At 53.1% G+C, this 22,506-nt stretch overlaps 1 protein-coding gene across 4 annotated transcripts in view; it reads right to left on the minus strand.

Moving 5' to 3' along the window:
• Nucleotides 1-3,022: 3,022 nt before the first annotated feature.
• RBPMS2 (RNA binding protein, mRNA processing factor 2) overlaps nucleotides 3,023-22,506 on the minus strand; it is a 39,280-nt gene continuing 19,796 nt past the window's right edge. For 2 of the 4 annotated variants that reach the window (XM_073996031.1, XM_005559785.4), the window contains exons 2-8: nucleotides 16,230-16,307; nucleotides 15,018-15,056; nucleotides 14,105-14,167; nucleotides 13,678-13,828; nucleotides 13,099-13,247; nucleotides 4,309-4,378; nucleotides 3,023-4,137 (exon numbers count right to left, since the gene is read on the minus strand). In XM_073996031.1, the coding sequence (XP_073852132.1) occupies nucleotides 4,316-4,378; nucleotides 13,099-13,247; nucleotides 13,678-13,762 (297 nt within the window). In that variant the 5' untranslated portion in view covers nucleotides 13,763-13,828; nucleotides 14,105-14,167; nucleotides 15,018-15,056; nucleotides 16,230-16,307 and the 3' untranslated portion in view covers nucleotides 3,023-4,137; nucleotides 4,309-4,315. The remainder of the gene's footprint in view (nucleotides 4,138-4,308; nucleotides 4,379-13,098; nucleotides 13,248-13,677; nucleotides 13,829-14,104; nucleotides 14,168-15,017; nucleotides 15,057-16,229; nucleotides 16,308-22,506) is intronic. The other 2 variants (XM_073996029.1, XM_073996030.1) reach the window with 2 other exon arrangements.

Raw genomic sequence — 22,506 nt, forward strand, 5'->3', positions numbered from 1 at the left:
TCCTCTGACGGACTTAGCCTGGTTTCTCGGGGATATCCACCCTCTGACAAAGAACTCAAGATCCAAAGGCTTTATTCCAGACCTCGGGAAATGGAGCTCTGGAGGCACATGAGGGTAGGGCAGGGTGGGGTGGAACGGTGGGCATGAGGGAGGCACCCCCCGACCCCCGCCCCTGTCCCAGAACTCTGGACCCCATGCAGCCTGCACTCTTACCTTGCACTGATCCCCAGGGACATCATGTCAGGCCACACAGCCTGGAACCTAGGAACCTGCCTGGGAAAGCTCCAAGATAAGTCACATCCCTTAAAAACACTGGCCAGGGCTGGGCATGGTGGCTCATGCCTGTAATCCCAGCACTTTGGGAGGCCGAGGCAGGTGGATCACTTGAGCCCAGAAGTTTGAGACCAGCCTGGCCAACATGGTGAAACCCCTGGGTCAATACAAAAAATACAAAAATTAACCAGGCACGGTGGTGTGTGCCTGTGGTCCCAGCTACTACTCTGGAGGCTAAGGTGGGAGGTTTAACTGAGCCCAGGAGGCAGAGGTTGCAGTGAACCATGATCATACCACCACACTCCAGCGTGGGTGACAGAGAGACCCTGTCTCCAAAAAAAAAAAAGAAAGAAAAAGAAAAATGCTGGCTAGGCAGCAGCACCCAAGGATGGTCCAGTCAGGATGACAAGCACCATCTCTGTTGCAAGGAGAGCTGGCTCTGGCCAGGGCATGGGGGGAACAGGGGCTTCCCAGTGGCTCACAAGCATCTGTTTAGTACTGGCCTCACTTGTGTGCTTACAGGGAGGGGGTGGGGGTTAGATGGAAAGACAGCCTCTCCTGCCAATGAGGGGGGGATTTCATCACTGCTGGGAAGGGACCCCACACCAAAAGAACCCTGGTGGAGGCTGGGCACAGTGGCTCACGCCTGTAACCCCAGCACTTTGGGAGGCCAAGGCAGGCAGATCATGAGGTCAGGAGTTCAAGACCAGCCAGGCCAACATGGTGAAACCCCGTCTCTACCAAAAATACAAAAATTAGTCGAGTGTGGTGGTGCATGCCTGTAATCCCAGCTACTCGGGAGGCTGAGGGAGGAGCATGGCTTGAACCCGGGAAGCAGACGTTGCAGTGAGCCGAGATCGCGCCACTGCACTCCAGCCTGGGCGACAGTGAGACTCCATCATCCATGGGTGGGAGAGGCGGGGGGAAGAAACCTGGTGGTTCCCAGATGCCCAACTGCCTTTCAGATGGGAAGGAACACTTTCAACTGCGATCAGGACTCAACACCTCTGGGGGAAACGAGCTGCTTTCTGGAAACAGCAGGACAGGGAATCAGGACACAGATGCTTCTGACCTCAGCCAGGAAGCCCTGATCTACTGACGGCTCCTCAACCCAAGTTCAGTCTAAACGTGACTGTCCACTAAGTCCTTTCTGCAGAGGCCCTACGCTGAGAAAAGCCCCCAGTCCGGCTGAGAGCGCCCTCTGGAATGGCTGCAGGGCTCCTCCTTCCCCGGCTCCTCCTCCTCTCAGACCCAGGCCTGGGCCCTGCTGGCTAAAGCGTGAAGGAGGCCCCCCAGGGAAGCCGCAGGCACAGGGGCCTGTAAATTATAGAGCAGCTTTCTTAGCCCCTCTCAGAAAGGCTCAGGCACCTTCACTAAATAATTCACCACCTCAGGAAGACCCACTGGTTCTTGACACAGATGAAGTAGGTCAGCCCTGGGTGGCCCTGGGTGGGGGCCGCAGGGCTCAGAGCAGCTTCCCCACTGGCACAGGCAGGGGCTGAAGGCTGGGCGGCCTTGCCAGCTGGTCTGATACTGCAGCGAGGCAAGGGGCACAGCGTGGCAGACGAGTAACCCCAGACTCCTCCAGGCATGAACACAGCCACCCTCTGAGGTCCAGGTAACACCCACAGCCACCCAGGGTTACCTGCAGGGCCTGGTCCTGGCCAGGCTCCTCCTCCTCCTCCCTCACAGCACCTGGATCGCCAGCAGTGACATCTCAGACCCAAGCCAACCCATGGTGCAGGACTGCGATTCAAGATAGGGGAGTAAGGCAGGGAGCGGTCACCCGACCAGCAAGTGAGGAAGTGACCACAGCCAGCCACAGCCACTTTAGTTTTGCTCAGAGCAAGGCTGGAGCAACACCTATTGGGAGGGGGGTTCCAGGGCCCCTGCTGTCCTCCCTGTCCAGGCACGGCTTTGGGTCTGAGGTGGGGTGGGGTGCAGGGCAGCTCTTCCAGGAGTGCATGAAAAAACAAACAGTTAAACCCTGAGTTCAGCGCACCAGCCCTCCAGTAAGAGCTGGAAAGCATTTCAAGCCACCTCTTCACAGACAAGGAACCGAAGACCCTAAGTCACAAAAGGGAAGCCTGAGGGCCATGGCAGGCATTCCTGACACCTGGCCCAGGCCAGCCTGGGCTCTTAGCACTGCACAGTTTCCCTGAGCCTCACACCCATTTGCTCCTGCTCCAGGAATCAGAGTTGCAGCCCATAGACTACAGGGTGGATAAGGTTAACCCCTTCTGGGCAAGATTCCAGGTCCTAGCCTTCCCGCCAGCACAGCCTCACAAGAGGCAAGCCAAGGACAGATACCACCTGGCAGAGCCCAAGAGCCCAAACCTCAGTCCTCTTCTACTAGAGCAAGGCTCGAAAAGACCACAGGCCGTAAATGGTTAAGCCAAGTAGATCACTGCGCCCCAGAAAAAAGGAAGGTCCCACCTGGGAGCCTGCTCTGGGTGCAGGGAGTCTCTCCCTACCCTGACAGCCTGGAAACTGAGGAAGTGAAGCCACAGCTGCCAGGCCCTGAGGCAAGTCACTTTCCCTAGGACTTTTTTTCTCCAGCTTACAAACAGGGAGGCCAAAGAGGCTAAGCGAGTTCCAAGGTCCTCCCCCGCCACCTTTACAGTCACAAGCCAGCTGCCAGCAGGCCAGGCCCACTTCACTTCCTTCCCCCGACTCCACGTCTCTCTGGCTCTGCCTTCCCAATGGCAGTCTGCGTCCACGGAAGGGGGAAGCAAAGGCCAGAGAGCAGTCATTTTGATTTTGTTTTATTTTGCATTTCATATATTATCCAGTTTCACATTCTCACAGGATCAGCAATGACAACAGCCGCCTCATCTCCCAAGTCTGAAATGGCCAGACGGTCACAGCTGCGGCTGACGGTAAAGCACTGATATGCTCAAAACAAAAAACATTGCACAGTGTTTCCTTCATTTCATTTTCTTAAACAAATGCCTGACGCAAAGGCGTACTGCTGAAGAATGGAAACCCTTTTCTTCTTCATGCCTCAAACTAAACATTAAACTTATCTGACAGGGCGAACGAGGTCGCTTTAATAATTAATGGTACACACATGAAAAATCCTTTATGATGCATAAATATTTTGTTACACAGGGTACAAAAATACTTCTCACGTTTTGGTTGTTTCGAGGTCTGGAAAGAATGAGGAGCAGTGGCAGGCCGGGTGCGCTGTGGAGAGGTGAACAGAACGGGCAGAGAGGGCTTTCTTACAACTGTTGGCCCATCCGAGAAGACAGGAGCGGAGGAGCCCAGTGTGAAATGAAAAAGCAAACCCCATCTATCTGTTGGGTGGAGGTGGGAGCCGAGCCTGGAAGCATGTGGGGCCACGGGGCTTGGGCCTCCCTGAAGCAGGGTGGGTGTAGGGGTGGGGTGAGGAGAGAAGGGCCAGGCAGGATGAACCACTGGGAGCCAGGACCTGTCGCTATGGTGACAGTGTGAGAACAAACTGTACACTCACATATACACAAGTGGAAGTGTCTTAATTCATGCCAGAAAACATGCAAAATTAAATGCCTCGCTTCCTCAAGGGGGAGCTACAGAAGCAAGTTTGGGCGGGAGGTCAGGCCTGGCCAGGTCCCAGTGAGGTCTCCGAGCTGGATCTGGGTGCCCCAGCGAGAAGGTCCCCAAATCCTCCTGGGAGGCATTGGAGAAAGGCTTGAGGGTGCAGAACAAGATGAGGAAAAGGAGGGAGGGGAACAGGAAGCAGTCCACTGAGTCAGGCTTAGGATTCACAGTCTCTGGAGGGCAGCAGCAGCTCTGCACAGGCCGCCCAGGGGCAGTGGGAACTCAGGGTGCCTGTCCAGGCACCACCACAGATTCCCAGAACCACCTCCCTGGTGACCAGACCTGGAGGGAGGGAGAGAGGCGGCTGTGAGCAGAGGCGTGGGACTAGAGCTAAAGCCAGGCCTGCTCTGGGCTCGGCTAAGCTCTTGAGACCCGGGCAGAGGGAGGAACCACGGCCCTGCAGGGAGCCGGAGTCTAGGACACTTGTCCTGGGCCTCTGGGGCCAACACTTACTGAAGAACTAACAGAACTGACGGTACTTCCATCCTTGCTGGGTGGTGTCAGAGGAAGGGTACCAGCGCACCTGCAAGAGAAGCCAGTGTCAGGAGCCAGCTGTGCATCCCTTCCCTCAACAGGAAGCCCGGTAACCATGGCTGTCGGTATCTCTGTTGGAGTCCTGGTTCTGTCACTGACTGGCTGGCAGACATCGGGCCAGTTACTCACCTTTAAGCATCAGTTTCTCTATCCGGGGAGTGCATTGCCTGATGTGCCTCCTCTGCAGGACACAGGTTCCAGCAAAAGAAGGTCACGCAGGCGTCTCATACCCCAATAAGCCCAATCCAAATGGGCCACTATACTGGCAGGAGCCCTGGCAGCTGAGGGCAGTGGTGTCAGCAACCCGCCCTTCCCCTTTACTGACACAGCACGGAATTACTAATTCCACGGAGGAGGAGGAAGAGAATGAGCCTCGTACATTTTTGTTTAACTTCTTTGGGTCTCAGTGTCCTCATCTAGCTATAGGACAGAAATGATGAAGACACGGGTGGTTGTGAGGATCAGGTAAGACAGGATGCAAAGATACAGTAAGGCCAGGTGCAGTGGCACACACTTGTAATCCCAACACTTTGGGAAGCTGAGGTGGGAGGATCACATGGGCTCAGGAGTTCAAGACCAGCCTGGGCAATGTAGTGAGACACTGTCACTATTAAAACAAGGCCAGGCGCGGTGGCTCATGCCTGTAATCCCAGCACTTTGGGAGGCCAAGGCAGGCAGACCACCTGAGGTCAGGAGTTCGAGACCAGCCTGACCAATATGGAGAAACCCAGTCTCTACTAAAAATACAAAATCAGGCCAGGCGCAGTGGTTCACGCCTGTAATCCCAGCACTTCGGGAGGCTGAGGTGGGCGGATCATGAGGTCAGGAGATCAAGACCACCCTGGATAACACAGTGAAACCCCGTCTCTACTAAAAATACAAAAAAATTAGCCAGGCGTGGTGGTGGGCGCCTGAAGTCCCAGCTATTTGGAAGGCTGAGGTAGGAGAATGGCGTGAACCCGGGACATGGAGGTTGTAGCAAGCTGAGATTGCACCACTGCACTCCAGCCTGGGCGACAGAGTAAGGCTCCGTCTCGAAAAACAACAACAGGCCGGGCGCGGTGGCTCAAGCCTGTAATCCCAGCACTTTGGGAGGCCGAGACGGGCGGATCACGAGGTCAGGAGATCGAGACCATCCTGGCTAACACAATGAAACCCCGTCTCCACTAAAAATACAAAAAAATTAGCCGGGCGTGGTGGCGGCGCCTGTAGTCCCAGCTACTCGGGAGGCTGAGGCAGGAGAATGGCGGGAACCCGGGAGGCGGAGCTTGCAGTGAGCTGAGATCGCACCACTGCACTCCAGCCTGGGCGACAGAGCGAGACTCCGCCTCAAAAAAAAAAAAAAAGAAGAAAAACAACAACAACAACAAAAAATACAAAATTAGCCGGGAATGGTGGTGCATGCCTGTAATCCCAGCTACTCGGGAGGCTGAGGCAGGACAATCGCTTGAATCTGGGAGACAGAGGTTGCGGCGAGCCGAGATCACACCATTGCACTCCCGCCTGGGCAATAAGGGCAAAACTCCGTCTCAAAAAAAAAAAAAAAAAACCCAACGTCCGTGTGGACCCCAAGGGGTAAGGACTCTCTAACATCTGTCCATCTGTCCTGATTCTTCTGAGAAGCCATGGATGAGACCCGCTGAGGCTCCCCTATTTTGACCTTTGCCCCTGCTGTGCCATGCCCTCCATCACAAGCCTCTAAGTCTAGAGGTCTATAATGTCAGGCGGGTGGCAGCTAGCTGAGCTCATCCTCACCAGTGCCTGGAAGCTGCCTAAACCCTGGCACTTGCCAGAAGGCCCCACAGAGCAAGTAGCTCCAAAGCTGGGTTCCCAGAGACTGGTCAAGAAAATGACACGTTCCCTCCTCCCTGTGGGCCAGTCATCTGGAAGGCAAGTATGCTGACTGCCAAGACCGCAGGGAAGGCCGCCTGCCCCAGTTATGCACGGTGAAGCATGTCTGTCCCAGCCTGACCCAGGACAGGGAGAAGGAGGTGGGGGTGGGGGGACAGGACAACACAGGACCTTCAGTTGGGGTTGGGGGATGAGCATCCAGGGAGGGGAGCTGGAGTCCCCTCAGGAAGGGAAGGGGCAGCACATGAGCGTGTGGTAGGAAAGGAGTAGAAGCTGGGTCTGCAGACAGCTCCCTTAAGGTTGGAGCAGGCAGACCCAGTTACCCACTTGGCTGCTGGGAACTCCTGCTTCCTGGGTAAGCCATGCCAGGCCATCTGGGGGCTGATGGAAGCTTCCTAAGAACCTGTCCTATCCCCGCCAAATTCTAGATGCCGTTTTGTACACCGCAGAATTCCAGCCACCACATCCTCCCAGGAGCTCGGCAGGAAGTTAAGACGCCTGGCTGGACACTAGCACTTATTCCACAAGAGAAGGACACACGAGGAAACCAGCAATGCTGCTACCAGAGAAGCCGGCGGCTGGCACCAGCTCAGGGAGCCTCTTAGTGGGCCCTGACCACCGCCCTTCATGTAGCCTCCAGCTGGCACAGCCCTACAGCAAGGAAGTCTCTGATGGGCTGGGTGTCCCACAGGGCCGGACAAGGGGAGAACATGGATGACAGAGTGGAAAGAGCTCAGGAGGCCTGCAACCCACCTGCTTTCACCACTGGGAAGCAGAGGCCTCTGAATGACTGCTTAAGGCCGCCCTCAGCAAATCTGCTGGATCCTGCCCTACACTCTCGCTACAAGGTGCTCGGACTCCTACTTCCCAAGCAGCGACTTTCCCTCCAGCTTGAGGAACTCCTTGGGGAAAAAGTAGAGGAAAGCTCCCATATTTGGGCCTGGGACAGCTGTGCCACTGAAGCAGACAGAATGCATTTAGAAGGGCTGCTTTTCCACTTCCTTTTCCACAGACCAGTGGCCTGGGTCCTCTAGAAGCCACACAGTCCCTTCCTAGAGCTCTTCTTTCTGCTCCAGCTCCGAACAGGAGACCTGCGGGGGACCATGCCAGCAAGACAGGGCGCCCACAGTGTCCTTTCAGGGCCTCCAGTTGTGCCCAGGGGTAGAGGCGGCTCCTGAGAGTCCACCCCACAGGCTCCGAGAGGGCTGCTTCAAAACAAAGAGTGGAGGATGCAAACTCAGCCCTCTCTCAGATCCTGGGACTGACCAGTTGAGAAGATGCACCGGAAAGCAAGAAACGGGATGAACCTACATAAGAATAAATATAAGGCCAGGCGCGACGGCTCATGCCTGTAATCCCAGCACTCTAGGAGGCAGAGGTGGGCGGATCTCTTGAGCCTTGAGACCAGCATGGCCAATATGACGAAACCCCGTCTCTGCAAAAAATACAAGAATTAGCTGGGCTTAGTAGCACACACCTGTAATCCCAGCAATTCAGGAGGCTGAGGCAGGAGGATCATGCTTGAGCCCAGGAGGCAGAGGTTGCAAAGAGCGAAGATCATGCCACTGCACTCTAGCCTGGGCAATGGAGTGAGACCCTGTCTCAAAAAAATAAAAATAACTAAAAAAAGAAAAAGAAAAAAAAGATATAAACAACCAAAACTATGGAAGCCTCACTCATCCGAAATTAAAACAATATTTAACCCAGATTGGTAAGTCTACACTTTGACCTTGTCATAGTTCTAGGAATTTATCATAAAGAAAACAAAACAACGGCCGGGCACGGTGGCTCATGCCTGTAATCCCAGCACTTTGGGAGGCCGAGGCAGGCAGATCACCTGAGATTGGGGAGTTCAAGACCAGCCTGATCAACATGGAGAAACTCCGTCCCTACTAAAACTACAAAATTAGCCGGGTGTGGTGGCACATGCCTGTAACCCCAGCTACTAGGGAGGCGGAGGCAGGAGAATTGCTTGAACCTGGGAGGCAAAGGTTGCGGTGAGTCGAGATAGTGCCATTGCACTCTAACCTGGGCAACAAGAGTGAAACTCCGTCTCAAAAAAAAGAAAAAAAAGGCCGGGCGCGGTGGCTCAAGCCTGTAATCCCAGCACTTTGGGAGGCCGAGACGGGCGGATCACGAGGTCAGGAGATCGAGACCATCCTGGCTAACACGGTGAAACCCCGTCTCTACTTAAAAATACAAAAAACTAGCCGGGCACGGTGGCGGGCGCCTGTAGTCCCAGCTACTCGGGAGGCTGAGGCAGGAGAATGGCATGAACCCGGGAGGCGGAGCTTGCAGTGAGCTGAGATCCGGCCATTGCACTCCAGCCTGGGCGGCAGAGCGAGACTCCATCTCAAAAAAAAAAAAAAAAAAAGAAAAAAGAAAAAAAAGAAAACAAAACAGAAGAGGTGCCCAGAGAAGTACGCACAAGGATATCCATTGTTGTATAGCTATCAGTAAGCAAAAACTGTACAAACAAACCAACTTACCATCTACAGGGAGGTGCACACATTCGTACAATGGTATACTAGCCAGGCATCCAAAATGCAGAGCTACACTTACTAATATTTTTTTTAAGTCCTAATATTTAAGTTGTTTTTTGTTGTTTTTTTTTTTTTGAAACAGAGTCTTGCTCTGTCACCTAGGCTGGAGTGCAGTGGCACTATCTTGGCTCACTGCAACCGCTGCCTCCTGGGTTCAAGCGATTCTTCTGCCTCAGCCTCCCAAGTAGCTAGGATTACAGGTGCCCGCCACCACGCCCAGCTAATATTTGTATTATTGTAGAGACATGGTTTCACCTTGTTGGCCAGGCTGGTCTTGACCTCCTGACCTCAGGTGATCTGCCCACCTCAGCCTCCCAAAGTACTGGGATTCCAGGTGTGAGCCACTGTGCCTGGCGCTAATATTTAAGTTTTTAAAAGATTAAATATGTATTATAGTTTTTCTAAGATTCATACCTATAGATTTACTTACACACCTGCTCCAAACTACCTACCAAATTGAAGAATTAAAAGTACAGGTTTTCTGGGGATTGGATGATAAGCCAAAGGGAAGAGAACAAAACTGCCTTTTTTTTCCATAAATGCAGATATGCTAATACAATAATAGCTATTGCTCATGAAGCACTTCCACTGTGACCGATGCTCTTCTAGGTAGATATCATATACTAAGTTCATTTAATCCTCATAAAAACCCTATGAAGTAGATGCTATTATCATCTCCATTATACAGATAAGAAAATAGAGGCAAGGGAGTTTATGTAACCTTAAGGTCACTGGTAAATGGATGAACCAGTTTAAGGGGGAGAAAAAGCCATGGAAGACCCACATATCCTCAGTTTGGAATGGAAAATAAAATCCAGTCTGGGAGGACCCTGGGATGCAATAAGACACTGAGAACCCCTGCTTTTTTAGGCCACCATCTTTCTATGCTGAACCCCACTGGGCCTGCCATCCACAGTTGCTTTTGTGCCTCACCCTCTTAAAGGGGAAGATTCCATCAAGAGGGTTAGAAGGCCAGGCAAGGTGGCCTCCTGCCAAGACAGAGCAGGACCAAACAACCTCCAGGACCCCTCCTGCAGGTCTGGTCTCCGCAGCCACGTAGCTGTGGGCTCAGGCTGGGCTAATGGCAAAGGGCATGCAGCTGGGGTAGATAACAGAGGTACTTGTTCTCATCCCCTTGTCTTTTAGCTGCTGCCTTCTCCTGAAGTCACCTCCTTGCCCCCAGGCACAGAAAAACTCAGTCCTATTGGTCCTTTGGGTTCAGAACAATCCACTCAAGATCAACAGTGCCCATACTTCCTTTATTTAGTTATTTATTTTTATTTTTATTTATTCATTTTTTTTGAGATGGAGTCTCACTCTATCGCCCAGGCTGGAGTGCAGTGGCACCATCTCGGCTCACTGCAAGCTCCACCTCCCAGGTTCACGCCATTCTCCTGCCTCAGCCTCCTGAGTAGCTGGGACTATAGGCGCCCGCCACCACGCCCGGCTAATTTTTTTTTTTTTTTTTTTTTTTTTTTTTTTTGAGATGGAGTCTCGCTCTGTCGCCCAGGCTGGAGTGCAGTGGCCGAATCTCAGCTCACTGCAAGCTCCACCTCCCGGGTTCACGCTATTCTCCGGCCTCAGCCTCCCGAGTAGCTGGGACTACAGGCGCCCACCACCTCGCCCGGCTAGTTTTTTGCATTTTTTAGTAGAGACGGGGTTTCACCGTGTTAGCCAGGATGGTCTCGATCTCCTGACCTCGTGATCCACCCGTCTCAGCCTCCCAAAGTGCTGGGATTACAGGCTTGAGCCACCGCGCCCGGCCCCGGCTAATTTTTTGTATTTTTAGTAGAGACGGGGTTTCACCGTGTTAGCCAGGATGGTCTCGATCTCCTGACCTCGTGATCCGCCCTCCTCGGCCTCCCAAAATGCTGGGATTACAGGCACGAGCCACCGCGCCCAGCCCATATTTCCTTTATTTAGACACTATTATCCCCCATCTCTGGGGCAGCACTGTCAGGGGGCAAGCAGTGGGGCTGTTGGAAGGAAAATAATAAAATGTTCTTAGTCGGCAAACAGTAAAACAACCCGTTTTACTACTGAGGAAATGGCTGCCCAGAGAGTCTGAGTAGCAAGGACAGAACTAATGACTCCCTGGTCTAATCTCTTCCCATTAGCCCGCCTCCCCAAAAATGCCACTGTCCTTTGGGGTGGGTGGCCTGTATCCCAGTCCCTGTCCAAGGAAGGCCAGAAGGCAGGAACTCAGGCACAAAGAGGCCTCCAGCCTCCAAGAGGACCCAAGGGGACCCAGACAATAATGATATTAAATAACGATGACCATCTGCACTTGCACAGCACTCCCTCCATGCCATCATGTGACTCCACGCCATCATGTGAACAACACACCTATCAAGTAGGCATTATCATCACCATTTTACAGAAACAGAGACGGTGGGTAACGTGCCCTACGTCCCACAGCTGTTGAGAACCAGGATTTAGGCCAGAGTTGGACAGCTGCAGAGTGTGGACGGGGTGGGAGAAAACTGGGAGGGAAGCCAACAGGAGGAAGGAAGCCCTATGGTATGGAGCTCAGGGCGAGAGAGCAGTGCCACCCCCAGTTGGCTGGGAAGAGGTGCCCTCTCTGATTCATTTGACAAACTCATTGTCCCTGGCTCCCAACCTCTGTCACAGCCTAGCAACTCAGAGGACGGGGCAGAACCTCTCCACCTGATCTGGTCTATCCCTCTCATTTTACAGATGGGGACACAGAGGCCCAGAGGTGAGGATCACGTAGCTAACTGGTGCCAAAGCTGGGATCAGAGGTGAGGAGCCCAGTGAGGTGGGAGCCTGTGATTCCTTTCAGTGACTCCCAGGGCCTTATAGTTAAACATCCTCTTGACCTGAAGCATCAAGTCACTGCCTAGGTCAGGGTAGACAGGATAGGCTTCCCTGCTGCCCGCTCTCTTCCAGTCACAGAACCCAGTTTGCAGTAAATACCCAACAATTCCCTCCAGGGGAAGGTCTTTACCACCTTCCTTATTCTCTGATCAATTTTTGAGCTATTTGTGGTGCTCAGCTGGGGAAGAGTGCCAAGGTTAACCACAATTCTCCCCTCAGTACAACTGAATGTTGTGGAGCCAGGGAGCACTCCCCTGCTGGGGAAAACAGTTTGCTAGGGTAGCGGCCCCTTTCTGCTTTGGAACTAGACAAACCCAGGTGTCACTAAGCCCCTGGAAGAGCCTGAAAATGGACGTGCACACAGCTCTCGGGCAGAGCACCCGACTCTTCCCGCCTCAGCTCTGGCTCCTGTGAACCCTCCTTTCTGGCTTCTCCTGCTTTCCTTCCTCATCCCCTCCTGCTCCCCAGCCAGGTCCCAGCAACCTGGATTCTCTCCTTCGCAGCAACACAGCACACCCTGGCCAGGCAGCTCTTCCTGGGGATCAGCGCTCATCAGCTGGCTGGTCAGAGGTTGAGATGGGCTCAAAAGTGCCCCCCAGCCCCTTCCTGTGGCTGCCTGGCCACATCCTGTCATTGCCACTGTGAGGCACCCCCCTGCTCCCCGACACACACAGTGGGAAGAGACCTCCCCTGCAGTGTGCTCCAGTGACCTGCACTTGTGGCCGAATCAGACGAGAGGAAGTGCCTGCATGGCCAGGGGAGAGAGCCTGACCCCCTGCCTGCCCATTGGGCACCCAGCCCAGCACCCCACACAGAGCCTTCCTAGCCCTGCTCTAATAGCCCCGACTCTCCCCAGAAGCATTCACTCCCTGTTTCCTGCCCAGCACAGGTTCACAGTGAACAGTGGCCAGACTTCATGGAAGCGAGAGCCAACACTCAGTGAGCTCTCAGGGTGCTCCAGGTTACATCCTAGCACTCACTAGTCACTTCGCTTGACATCTAACTTTCATTAACAACCCTAAGGCAGATTATCCAAGCATTCCCATTTTTCACATGACTAAAAACAAAAAACAAAAAAGATTTGAGGCACAGCAATCTGTAAGAGCTTGATGAAAGAGACAGGAAAGGGCAGAGGCAGACGGTCTGGCTCCAGAGATCATACCCAGGTTAGGACTGGAGTCATAGTCCCATCACCATGGGAGAACACAGTCGGTGGCTGGGCAGGAGTGCTCAGGGCTGGGGAACCGCAGCTGGGCTGCCTGGCATCCTCCACGGGAACTCGTGGGTTATCTTGTCCCTCCCCATCAGATCCTAAACCCAAGGGCAGGGACAAATAGGTCTGGGCTTTCAAACCATCAAGGAAGACAAGAGTTCTGCTGCAGCTCTGGGACAGCAGCGGCCAAGTGGCCAGGCACATGCAAAGTCTGGCCAGCTAAGAGCCCTCGTTCTTCGCCCTCCCCAACCTGAAGGGGCTTACCTGAGCGTGGAGGGCGGCAGCAGCGGCAGTGGCAGCTGGATAGGTGAACGCAGCGTGGGAGATGGCTGGGGCCAGCTCTGTGGTGTACAAAGGGTAGGGGGCCCAGGCCTCTGGGGATGCAGGGATCAGAGCAGCCCCCATCAGGTCATCTACAACAGGAGACAACGGCCTCCACCATCAGAACACTCGCTCCCCTTCCAAACAGAGAAGGCGACCCAGCACTATGGTTGAGCCATATGCCCCACACTGAGGCCAGACCACCCCCAACCACCAAGGACCCCGAGACCAGGCAAGGAAGCCACATTAAATTGGCCTGTCATGGTGTGCATCCTCCTGCTTTCAGGCAGGCCTCAGCCCGTCTTAAATGAAAAATCAAAGAAGGTTTCAGGGAAGCTGGAAGCCCTGGCAGCTCAGAAGCTCTAGGAAGGCTGCAGGGGAGGGAGGAAAACCAGGTGTTTCAAAAATGGTTGGCCATGGACACAAAAAGCCTCCTGGAAAAGGGGCTTCCCTCTGCAAGAGTCTGTAAGTCTGCCCCGAATACAACCCCATGAGGGCCTATCAGCTCAGAGTGCCACTCACAGGGGTCTCGTGCGACGAAGTGTGCTCCTAGGGTGGGATGCACGTTGCTGGGATTTGGGGTTGCCATTAGCTTGCTCTTGGCCATCTTGGTGTTGGCTTTGGCAAACTCTAGCCTCAGGGTCTGTGGATTCTCGGGATCAAAACGAATACCCTACATGGATAGAGAAAAGAAGAGAAAGGCTTACTCTGGAGGACCCAGAGTGTTAATGGCAGACAGTAGAGAAGAGCCCCGTAAACAAGCTCACCTGGAAGACTTGCCCACACAGTGGCTGAGGCAGAGGAAAGGCAGCTCAGGCCTTGAGTAATGGCCTTTGGCACAGTTTCGCCAAGGACTCTGCCCAGGGATGGCTGGGAAATAAGATACATCTGCACACCCACTGCCTAAGAGGGCTGTGGGTCAGAGAAGACCCATTCTCCACCTACTCACGTTCAGCGCATTCTTGGCCGCTTCTGCTCCTGCCCGGCTGTCAAAGATCACAAAACCAACAGGCTAGTAGGAAGAAAAGAGAACACCCTTATATCTCTCCCAGCATTCCACCTCTCCCTCCAAAATAACAACAAAAAAGAGTATCACCCATGTGGAAACAGTATTTGCCCTGCTGATGAGAATACAAAAGGAAAAAAAGCCCCCCAAAACTCCAGCCCACGTCCTCCCTATGTTCAGCGGAACAGCAGCTCAACGTGCACCAGAAGTCAAGTCTCCCTCCCCAGGAATACCCTGTGGGAAATGATGCCAACGGAGCTTAATTCCACTGAATTAAACATTGCCCTTTTAGTAAAAGTATTGTTTTTAATGCATGCAGATAACTAAAAGTCAGTCCCAGTGTTTTCCCCAGCAAGAAAGGAGACATCAATGTATCAAGGGCATGGGAAGACTCCGGTTCTATCAAGGAGCAATAGGTTGAAAACTGCTCCAACTTCATTTTCCCAAGAATCAGTCTAGACCCCAAACAACCCCCGAAGGCTAGCAGGCCCTGGCCTCCTTGTATCAAAGGCTAGAGCTCAATCACGCCATTGCACTCCAGCCTGGGCAACAAGAGCAAAACTCCGTCTCAAAACAAAAAAAAAAACCAGAGCTCAGCTAACTGCTCTACTATCCTCAGCCAGCCGGGTTCCCAGATTCCTAAGAAACAGACGGGGAGGACCAGGAGCTGGCTGGGCTCAGATGGCCAGTAAAGGGACAGTGGGACCTACAGAGGCTGCTCTGTGAGAAACGGGACAACATGGAGCAAGTCTCTACCGCCAGATGCCTCTAGATTAGGGAAAGGTTAACAGGCCCCTGTTCGAAGCTCAGCAATCAGTCTGGGCTGGGAGGAAGAAAACCCTAGGAGAGAAATTACCTGTCTCGCGGTGAGCTTGATCAGGGACCCTTCATACCCCTGCAGAGAGAGGTGGCTGTTACCGCGGAAGGTCAGAAGCGTGTGTTGTGCTAACCCAGCGCTGCCACCTCATCAGCCCCCACTTTCCCCAGGGCTCCCCTGAATCATTCTCACACCCTTCTCCCTGTCAACATCAACCCACCCTGACCTCCACCACTACCAAGCGTCCACCGCCCTGCATTCTGAATCACACGATCTGGCACATGGGGTGGGCATAAGGCGGCAGCACTCATCACTTCAGGCAGAAATTCCCATTTGCTCCATTAACTAGTAACCCGAGAGCACAGACCTTACCTTTTAAGTTTTCTCATCTGCAAACTAAAAGGCTACATTGAATCTCAAAGATTCTTTATATAACCACATATATTTAAAGATTCTTACTGTTAGCTGGGCACCATGGCTCACGCCTGTAATCCCAGCACTTTGGGAGGCCGAGGCGGGCAGATCACAAGGTCAAGAGATCCAAACCATCATGGCCAACATGGTGAAACCTCATCTCTACTAAACATACAAAAACTAGCTAGGCATGGTGGAGGGTGCCTGTAGTCCCAGCTACTCGGGAGGCAGAGGCAGGAGAATCGCTTGAACCCGGGAGGCGGAGGTTGCAGTGAGCCAAGATCACGCCACTGCACTCCAGCTTGGGCGACGGAGCGAGACTCTGTCTCAAAGCAAAACAAAACAAAAAAGGCCAAGCCCCGTGGCTCACGTCTGTAATCCCAGCAATTTGGGAGGCTGAGGCAGGTGGATCAAGAGGTCAGGAGTTCAAGACCAGCCTGACCAACATGGTGAAACCCCATCTCTACTAAAAACACAAATATTAGCCGGGCATAATGGTGCGTGCCTGTAATCCCAGCTCGGGAGGCTGAGGCAGGAGAACTGCTTGAACCCAGGAGGCAGAGGTTGCAGTGAGCTGAGATCACGCCACTGCACCCTAGCCTGGGCAACACAGCAAGACTCTGTCTCAAGGGAAAAAAAAATTTTTACTGTCTCCATTTAACTGGCGAGCAAACAGGCTCAGAAGGCAGCATGTGAATTCGCAGAACCAGGACAGAGGGCTGGACCTGCCCCCACAGCTTCTGCCACACCTTCCCACATCACCCTGCTGCCTAGCCCGACCCTGTTGCTTCTCCAGGGTCCCAGGCTCCACCTGGGGGTGGCCAGGTCCTGACTCACCTTGAATGGCCGGAAGAGCAAGTAGAGTTCTCTGGGTTTAATGTCCACAGGGAGGCCGCTGACAAACAGTGTCCGGACCTGGGGACAGAGACCAGTGATCAGGGCCAGGCTGCCCAAGACGGACAGGGATGACAACAGCTCTTCCTTCAGGCCGGCCACTGGAATTATTCTAGAGTTTAGAGGAATTCAGCCTTTCCTGGGCCTCTTTGGACACCCAAGGCAAATTAACATTATTTCACAGCACTGAATTTCCCAAAGCCCTTTTCTTTCTCTGGGTACATCCCAGAGGCATCATGCAGAGTCTGCCAGATGCCTCTGCACACAGACTGAGTCTGCTGGTGAACAGAGGCAAAAAGAAAGCCCTGTTCGATAAAGGTACAAATCCAGCCCAGCATGCCCTTTTTTCTTTTTTGAGACGGAATCTTACTCTGTCGCCCAGGCTAAACGGCAGTGGCATGATCGCAGCTCACTACAACCTCCACCTCCTGGGTTCAAGAGATTCTCCTGCCTCAGCCTCCTGAGTAGCTGGGATTACAGGGGTACACCACCACACCATGCTAATCAGTATGCCTTTTCAAACCAAAGCCTCCTCTAAGAATCTGAAGACCCAGCACTTTGGGAGGCCGAGACGGGCGGATCACGAGGTCAGGAGATCGAGACCATCCTGGCTAACACGGTGAAACCCCATCTCTACTAAAAAATGCAAAAAATTAGCCGGGCGTGGCGGCGGGCGCCTGTAGTCCCAGCTACTCGGGAGGCTGAGGCAGGAGAATGGCGTGAACCCGGGAGGCGGAGCTTGCAGTGAACCGAGATCGCGCCACTGCACTCCAGCCTGGGCGACAGAGCGAGACTCCGTCTCAAAAAAAAAAAAAACAAAAAACCTGAAGAAAGCTGCAGTGCCTGACCCCCAAAAAATGTACATGTAAAAATGTATCTTTTTTTTAATCCATTGCACCACTGGCCCCTCAGACAAAAAAGTATCTATTTTCTAGATGATACCCATGGCCTTCTGGTAGAGAGGCTCCAGTCTAGTTGAGGGGAGGAGCGAAGATGTAAAGGAAACAGAGTCCCATGCCCACTATGCCCCACAGTGATTTCGGCAGAGGTCCTGGCACTTTCTCATCCATCTCCTGCTCCTACACAAGATGTGGGGCCTTCAATGTCAAGAAACACCTTATACTCCTGTCTCTCTCCCTGCTCTTAGCATGGTGATGGTACTAAATGTTGACTGAGGCCAGGCGCGGTGGCTCAAGCCTGTAATCCCAGCACTTTGGGAGGCCGAGACGGGTGGATCATGAGGTCAGGAGATCGAGACCATCCTGGCTAACACAGTGAAACCCCGTCTCTACTAAAAAATACAAAAAAAAAAACTAGCCGGGTGAGGTGGTGGGCACCTGTAGTCCCAGCTACTCGGGAGGCTGAGGCAGGAGAATGGCGTGGACCCGGGAGGCGGAGCTTGCAGTGAGCTGAGATCCGGCCACTGCACTCCAGCCTGGGAGACAGAGCGAGACTCCGTCTCAAAAAAAATAAATAAATAAATAAATGTTGACTGAACAGGGTAATGGGTAAAGAGTCAAAACCATTACGCTGAGTTTTGAAGAACACGCCAAGATCTTGCCAGCTTCAGGTGAAGCATTTGATGCTGTGAGGTTTTTTTTGTTTTTTGTTTTTTTGAGATGGCGTTTCACTCTGTCACCCGGACTGGAGTGCAGTTGTGCCATCTCAGCTCACTGCAACCTCTGCCTCCTGGGTTCAAGCAATTCTCCTGCCTCAGCCTCCCATGTAGCTGAGATTACACGCATGCACCACCATGCCCAGCTAATTCTTTGTATTTTTAGTAGAGACAGGGTTTCACCATGTTGGCCACGCTGGTCTCGAACTCCTGACCTCAAGTGATCCACCCAGCTCGACCTCCCAAAGTGCTGAGATGACAGGAGTGAGCCACCACGCCCAGCAGATGCTGTGAGTTTTGAGCACTGCCCCCAACATAGTTACAAGCCAGGTCTAAACACCAGGTGTCCATCCTGTGGCTGTAGCCACTGCTGCTATTTAAATGCTGCTGGCACTGGATGCTAAACTAGCAAGCCCTGATCAGCCAAAAATTGTGATGGGGGAGGGGAGATTTTCCATAGCTTAGATCCATTAAAAACATTTTTTGAAACTGTGGCTTCCTGAATAATGAAAAATGTGAACAAGCAGAGCATCCCTAAACGCTTGACTTCTGCTCTGGGCCACATCTCCTCCTGCGAAGCCAAGCACAGGTCTTCTGAACTGGCCACTGCAGATTTTAGAAGTTCACATGTCTCACCCCATCATGCAGCCATTCTTGAAAGCATTTAGTTGCCCTACAGTGGGTCACATCTCCTTCTTGAGAGTACCAAAGAACTTGCTCCGTGCTCTAGTGATGGCCTGCTGACCCCAGACAGCAGCCTTTCTGAGACGATGGCTTCTATCAGTGGCTTGTATCAGGGAGCTGGAGCAGTGTTAGGCCAAACTGCACCCAGTGCACCCAGAGAACTCAACAGAGCCAAGAATGTCAAAGGAAACCAGCCAGGATAGCTGCCGGTTGCTGGTGTCACCACTCCCACCCACACAAGAATGACTCTCAGCCATGGTGAAGAGAAACTTCTTCCCTCATGTGAGCTTTTGCCAAGCCCATCCAGCAGAATCTCAGGCCACTTGGGATGCTTCTTATCCCCTGGGACATGTCTTTCCCTCAGCAGAGGCACCACTATACCAGCCTCTGTGCCTGGGCTTGGGGTGATGGCACCTCACACCTCACAGCCCTGGCAGCTCATGTCCCACGGAGACACCACTATTATCCTGCCTTGTTGTTGGCAGTATTTGGAGGTCCGGACAGCCGAGGCTCCAGGATGGGCCAAACCGAGCTCCCAATCCGAGCCCAGCAGGCCTCTCTGCCTTTGATGTAAGGGCCTCGAGTTGTGCGTGTGAATCCTCAAGCGGAAGTGACTTGCCCAAGGTCACATGGCTTATTCTTTAAAGGCAGCAGACCTGGAACTCAAAACCCAGGCCTCGGCCAGGTGCAGTGGCTCATGCCTGTAATCCTAGCACTTTGGGAGCCTGGGGCGGCCGGATCACTTGAGGTCAAGAGTTTGAGACCAGCCTGGCTGACATGGTAAAACCCCATCTCTACTAAAAATGCAAAAAATTAGCCACGTGTGGTGGCCCATCCCTGCAGTCCCAGCTACTTGGGAGGCTGAGGCAAGAGAATCACTAGAACCCAGGAGGCAGAGTTTGCAGTGAGCCAAGATCGTGCCACTGCACTCCAGCCTGGGAAACAGAGTGAGATTCCATCTCAAAAAAAAAAAAAAAAAAGGCCAGGCATGGTGGCTTACACCTGTAATCCCAGCACTTTGGGAGGCCGAGGTGGGCGGATCACCAGAGGTTGGGAGTTCAAGACCAGTCTGACCAACTTGGAGAAACCCGTGTCTACTAAAAAATACAAAAATAGCCGGATGTGGTGGCACATGCCTATAATCCCAGCTACAAGGGAGGCTGAGGTAGGAGAACTCCTTGAACCCAGAAGGCGAAGGTTACAGTGAGCCAAGATCGTACAACTGCTCTCCAGCCTAGGCAACAAGAGCAAAACTCCATCTCAAAAAAAAAAAAAAAAAAAACCCCAAAACCCGTCTTCCTACTACACGCCCAGCCTGGCAGAGGTGATGGGTGCGGGGAAAGGATGACAGGACCTGAGCACCAAGCCCTCTGGATGGCTCAGGGTCGGCCCGCAACACCTCACCCCCAGAGGATGGGCCAAGAGTGCAGCCGCCAGTGCCCTGATGGAGGGACCTAGATCAGCACCCTTCTCTCCTCCCCTTCCTCCCCAGGAAAGCAGGACATGATTTGGGTCAAAGACCCAGACCAGAGCAGACCCACAGAAACCTCTGCTTCAGCTCTCCCCAGGGGTCACACATTCACCCGGGCTAATTTTAAACCCTCCCTCAAATGCCTCCCTTCTGGCCAGACCTCCCCAGAGGCCTCTTAAATAGCAAGTTCTCAGCACAGAGTTTCCTGCTTGAGGTGGGGTGGGGTGAGTGTAGGGGCTGTTTCCCGGCTCAAGACTAGTTTCCAGGATTCCCTCTGGGCCCGATGACCCTTTTCCTCAGGGTTCCATCTTTCAGGTTCTATAGAGTCCAAAAGGCTACCCCACAGCTCCCATCCTGTCCCTGGTCACCTCTCAGGTGATCAAGGCAGTCACGGATGAGCTGGTGGGCCCCTGTCTGCCTGAGCACAGATGCTCTGTGGGGAGCAGTCTGGGAGGCTAAGTCACAGCAAGTGCGACCCCCAAACACCTGCCTTGGTTCCTACTTGATTCCAGCCACCCCAGCAGATGACATCTCAAAGCCCACCCCCTTGTACAGACAGGGAAACTGAGACCCAGAAAGACTCAGTAATTTGTCAATGGCACACAGCTAAGTTCATGGAGGAGCAGGGCTCCTGAGACCAGGCACCCTGACTCTGCTGTTTGTGAGGGCACGGGGAGCGGCACAGGGCAGCCTCATCAGCCTCATGGGTGGGTAAGTGCTGCCATCCGTCCACTCAGTATGACACTTGTTTAGGATGACAGCCACACCAGAGTGAGGAGGGCAGAAAAAGGGGAAACTGGCAAACCAGGAGCAGGGAAAGCGTGGGCTCTGCAGGCTGACCAGCCACACGTGGGGAGGACAAGAGGTTCCAAAGCCGCCCAACAACTGCTTCCATCAAGCCTGCCCAGCCCGTCCACTCCAGGGCCCTGACAAGCATCCACAAAGCTGCCTGCACTGCCCCCTCGGCTCACCCCTTCCTCACTCCTTAACTAAAGGTATCCAGCCTTCAGGTCTTTCTGGCGTCCTCAGCTCCCCTTTCCTTCCTCTGAAGTCCCACAGTGGCCATTAGAACCCCTCGCCTTATAGTTCCCAGCAGTCTGAGGTATCCCTCACCTTGACTACAGAAAGCTAGGGCAGGAACCAAGCCTCAAAACATTTCCATCTCCCAATGTCCCTAGAGTCAGGTCTAAGCACTGGAGACCTCCCCCATCTCTACACACCTCAGTTCCTGCAGAGAAGAAACTCACAGCCAGAGACCCGACGTGATCCAGCATAGCAGAACGATACCATAAATGGCAGAGAGGGCCTGGCACGGTGGCTCACGCCTGTAATCCCAGCACTTTGGGAGGCCGAGGAGGGCAGATCACTTGTGGTCAGGAGCTTGAGACCAGCCTGGCCAACATGATGAAACCCCATCTCTACTAAAAATATGAAGTTAGCTGGGTGTGGTGGCGCACACCTGTAGTCCCAGCTACTTGGGAGGCTGAGGCACGAGAATCCCTTGAACCCGGGAGGTGGAGGTTGCAGTGAGCCAAGATCACGCCATTGTACTCCAGCCTGGGCAGCAGAGCAAGACCCTGTCTCAAAAGAAAAAAAAAATGGCAAAGAGAACAGACCTCAGTTACACTGGAGTTTGCTTCCTAGCTTCATGCTTGGCCTGAGGAAGCCACTTCATCTTTCCGAATCTCAGTTTCTTATTTTTATTTATTTATTTATTTTATTTATTTATTTTTTTTGAGATGGAGTCTCACTCTGTCGCCCAGGCTGGAGTGCAGTGGTACAAACTCTGCTCACTGCAACCTCTGCCCTCTGGGTTCAAGTGATTCTCCTGCCTCAGCCTCCCAAGTAACTGGGATTACAGGTGCCTGTCACCATGCCTAGCTATTTCTTTTTTTTTTTTTTAGTAGAGACAGGGTTTCACCATGTTGGCCAGGCTGGTCTCCTCACCTCAAGGAGTTCCTTAAGGTCAGGCTGGTCTCACCTCACCTCAAGGAGTTCCTTGAGGTCAGGAACTCCTGACCTTGGCCTCCCAAAGTACTGGGATTATTTATAGGTGTAAGCCACCATGTCTGGCCTCTTTTTTTTTTTTTTTTTTGGAAATGGAGTCTCAGTCTGTCCCCCAGGCTAGAGTACAGTGGTGCTATCATAGCTCATTGCAGCATCAAACTTCTAGGCTCAAGAGATCTTCCTGCCTCCACCTCCAGAGTATCTGGGACTATAGGTGTGCACCATAATGCCTGCCTAGCTTTTCCATTTTTGTAGAGATGAGGTCTCACTATGTTGCCTGGGCTGGTTTTGAACTCCTGGGCTTAGGGAATCCTTCTGCTCCGGCCTCACCAAAAGTGTTGGGATTACAGGTATGAGCCACCATGCCTGGCCTCAGTTTCTTTATCTTCACAACACAAACACCATCTACCTCCAAGACTGAGAGCTCACCTTACTCTCTCCAT

Source organism: Macaca fascicularis, chromosome 7 (assembly GCF_037993035.2).
Source record: "Macaca fascicularis isolate 582-1 chromosome 7, T2T-MFA8v1.1".
Taxonomy (NCBI): domain Eukaryota; kingdom Metazoa; phylum Chordata; class Mammalia; order Primates; family Cercopithecidae; genus Macaca; species Macaca fascicularis.